This window comes from Haliaeetus leucocephalus, unplaced genomic scaffold, assembly GCF_000737465.1.
Source record: "Haliaeetus leucocephalus isolate CR32 unplaced genomic scaffold, Haliaeetus_leucocephalus-4.0 Scaffold722, whole genome shotgun sequence".
Taxonomy (NCBI): Eukaryota; Metazoa; Chordata; class Aves; order Accipitriformes; family Accipitridae; genus Haliaeetus; species Haliaeetus leucocephalus.
The window spans coordinates 5,915,983-5,917,734 of NW_010973158.1; the positions used below are offsets into that span (position 1 = coordinate 5,915,983).

At 63.9% G+C, this 1,752-nt stretch overlaps 1 protein-coding gene across 1 annotated transcript in view; it reads left to right on the plus strand.

Annotated features, from left to right (window-relative positions):
- Positions 1-568, plus strand: part of CCNO (cyclin O) — a 2,638-nt gene extending 2,070 nt beyond the window's left edge. Inside the window, exon 5 of the mRNA XM_010580596.1 lies at positions 53-568. Coding sequence (XP_010578898.1) covers positions 53-568 — 516 coding nt within the window. The remainder of the gene's footprint in view (positions 1-52) is intronic.
- Positions 569-1,752: the final 1,184 nt, after the last annotated feature.

Consider the following 1,752-nt stretch of genomic DNA (forward strand, 5'->3'; position numbering starts at 1 on the left):
GCTCACCCACCCCTACGCGCGGCATCCCGACCCCCCTGTCCCCCCCTTGCAGGTGGAGGTGCACCCCCCCAGCATGAAGGAGCTCCTCGACCTCTGCTGCGGCGTCTTCTCCTGCCAGCAGCTCCGCAACCTGGAGTGCCTCATCCTGCGCCGCCTGGGCTTCGAGCTGGCGGCGCCCACCGTGAACTTCTTCCTGGAGCACTTCAGCCAGGTGCGGCTGGAGGCGCGGGGGGCCGACGCGGGAGAGGCGGCGGACGCCCGGAGCCTGGCGGTGGGCATAGCGGAGCTCAGCCTGGCCGACTACGCTTTCACCAAATACGCCCCTTCCCTGCTGGCCGCCAGCAGCCTGGGGCTGGCGGACCGGCTGCTGCGCCACCGCAGTCCCCTGGACCTGCGGATCAGCGGCTACCCGAGGCGGGTCCTGCGGGACTGCGTGGACCAGCTGCAGCTCCTGGTCTCGCTGAACAGGCAGTTCCTGCCGCTCCTCCTGCCCCCGGAGGTGGTCCAGAAGTGCCACCGCCTGCGGGCTGGCAGCGGCGATGCCGCCGCCCGTCACTCGCACCTCTAGCCGTCCCGGGCGTAGTGGCCTCGGCCGCGGGCTGGGCTGGGCTGGCCGCGGGCCGGGTCGTCGTTCGTGCTCCGCAGAGCTGGCCTTGAGCCTCCTCAGCTCCGCGTTAGTGTCACTGGACTTGGGAAACTAGATCACGTTTTGCACCTGATGTTACTGTACGGCAGTTTCACTGTCCCTCTGCCGCTCTGTAAAATCCAGCATGTAAATAGTATACGGGGTCTCGAGTACTTTATTATTTATTTGGAGGGTGGTCCGTAAAGATAATGGTGGAAGAACCCAACGAACGTTGAATAAACTCTCTTCTGCTTGGCACTGGTGCTCGTTTATTTGCTGGTGGTGTGTGTGCACAGCTGGGAGAGGAAACCCAGAGCGAGTTCACCCCGAAGGCTAACTCCAGCCCCCCCACCCCCCAATAATGATGCCCGATGGTGTCATTCCCCGTTTCAAACGGACACGCGCTGGCTTGGTCATGGCTGGGGTGTGCGTGTTTGTGTGTGGAATTAGGTGCGCTGACCTAAGTGTAGGAAAACAAAACGTTAAATAATAAAACAGCTGGTTACTACTTTTCCAGCAGGTCTCTGATCCGGGCGCATACTCCTAACTAAGCTGGCACCGTAGCAGGGGAAACATTCAAAGGAAGAAAACAGTCGTGATGTTGTAAAACGTTTGATTGTCTTCACTTTATTGCCTTCGTATCTGTGCACAGAAGTGATGTTAGAAGAGCATCTACGCCTTTGAAGTCGCCCTAGGGGGTGCTCGCCTTTCCGCGCAGCCGGGAGCGGGTGAACGGCACCTCCGAGCCCGGCCCGGCCGCCGGCGAAAAACGGCGGAGCGGCCGCGGCAGAACGTACCCACCGGCCCATGACAAGGGGCGAAGGGTCAGCCCGTGCTGAAATCCGCCGGCGATTTCGGCTGGGCCCGGTGCGGTGCGGTGGGGGACCCTCCCCCGGTGCGGGGCTCGGCCAAGCCGAGATGCCGCCGGCCGCTCGCTTTGGTCTCCTGCCCCCGCCGGACGCCTTCAACGCTGACGGCCCCTAGCCCTGCCTTTAATAAATAGCCGCACAGAAACCAGCCCAGCCCGCAAGCGGACGCCCACACGCGGCCCGGCAGGGACGGGGGGGCGGCGGGGGTGTCTCGGCAGCGCCCCTCCTCGGCCTTCCCCCCGGGGCGGCCCCCTCGGC